Source organism: Seriola lalandi, unplaced genomic scaffold (genome assembly GCF_002814215.2).
Source record: "Seriola lalandi dorsalis isolate HSWRI2012SDOR001 ecotype SW California unplaced genomic scaffold, Sedor1 jcf7180002005725, whole genome shotgun sequence".
Taxonomy (NCBI): domain Eukaryota; kingdom Metazoa; phylum Chordata; class Actinopteri; order Carangiformes; family Carangidae; genus Seriola; species Seriola lalandi.
The window spans coordinates 1-1,312 of NW_019476378.1; the positions used below are offsets into that span (position 1 = coordinate 1).

Genomic DNA, 1,312 nt, shown 5'->3' on the forward strand with positions numbered 1-1,312 from the left:
GAAAACCAAACTTAAAGATTCATTTTCAGCTGATTATCTCCACTGATTAAAAATATGTGCTCCCCAGATTACTAAAAAGCAGTGCTGCTGGAGCGGTGCCCTGCGTCTTGGTTTTACATGTAAAGACCCATCGAGGATCAACCCTGACACCTTGCCCAAGTACGCCTGCCCTGACCTGGTCTCCCAGAGTGGCTTCTGGGCAAAGGCTCTGCCCGAAGAGCTCTCCAACGAGGGAAACGTCATTTCCTTCTGGGTAGACAAGAAGGGGCGGGTGTTTTACCGAATCAACGACTCCAGCTCCATGCTGTTCTTCAGCGGGGTCCACGTCTCTGAACCTCTGTGGGCTCTCATAGACGTCTACGGCCTCACCAGGGGGGTTCAGCTGCTAGGTGAGTAACGTGTTCAGAACCAGGTCCATTACTGAGAAACTGAGGCTGTATTGAATTGCAAATTTAGCACTAGTATTTGGCTTTCTTTGTTGTTGTTTTTTGTTCGCACGGGGTAATTTTTACTATCATGCTTTCCCACTGGAAATTGTCTGCATCTGATGTTCTTTTTCACTGCGATTGGTGTGAGGTGATGTTACATACGGCGGCCTTACTTTTCCCACACCCACAAAATAGCTCAATGGAAAAAGATGGTGGGAGATTAGATAGATTGTACAGTTACCACGGTTGTTAGTATCAAAGAAATTTCCCTTATAGGGGAATTTCAGAATGTCTGAGATCCGTTTAACAAGTTCTCCGTGCTGTTTAAAGGGTCATTACATCAAAGAAATTAAGAACAAACAGGTCCTTCCCAATCATTAAGAACACTGAATAATCTGAAGAATGATTGGATTGTAGATTGAGATGCATTTATGAAACACATCATACGATGAAAACAGCTGTCTCCAATTTTTGAAAACAATGTAAAACTATGCTAAATAGATAAATAGGAATCCTTGTGGACGCCTCAATACTTATTTATAACCATTTCCAAGAATTGTGCCGCCTCTCTCCAAAAGAATAGAGGCTGTCAGCACCGTTAATAAAAATAGAAGAGGCTCCCATATTGTGTAGATAGTGCCATTTAACCTCATTTCTTGCGGCGTGTTTGACAACGAGAAGCGTGCTATCTCATGATGGGCTGTTTGGTATCCAGCGCCAGAGTGCGACTATCTGGGGTTCACTGGCCTGGTGGTGCTGAGCAGCACACAGCTCTTGTCGAAGAACAAGAGGAGTGTGTTGGCCATCCCAAGAGGACAGACAAGAGGAGGGATGATGTCAGGTAATGACATGTCTGGGGTGCTTTTTTCCAAGACAATCAAACC

At 44.4% G+C, this 1,312-nt stretch overlaps 1 protein-coding gene across 1 annotated transcript; it reads left to right on the forward strand.

The window, feature by feature from the left end:
* Positions 1-67: 67 nt before the first annotated feature.
* Positions 68-1,269, forward strand: LOC111670313 (E3 ubiquitin-protein ligase NEURL1-like; the record flags this gene model as incomplete). The annotated part of the gene is made up of 2 exons (XM_023426967.1): positions 68-389; positions 1,144-1,269. Coding segments are annotated over 2 exons (448 nt in total), but the record flags the coding sequence as incomplete, so codon positions are not given.
* Positions 1,270-1,312: the final 43 nt, after the last annotated feature.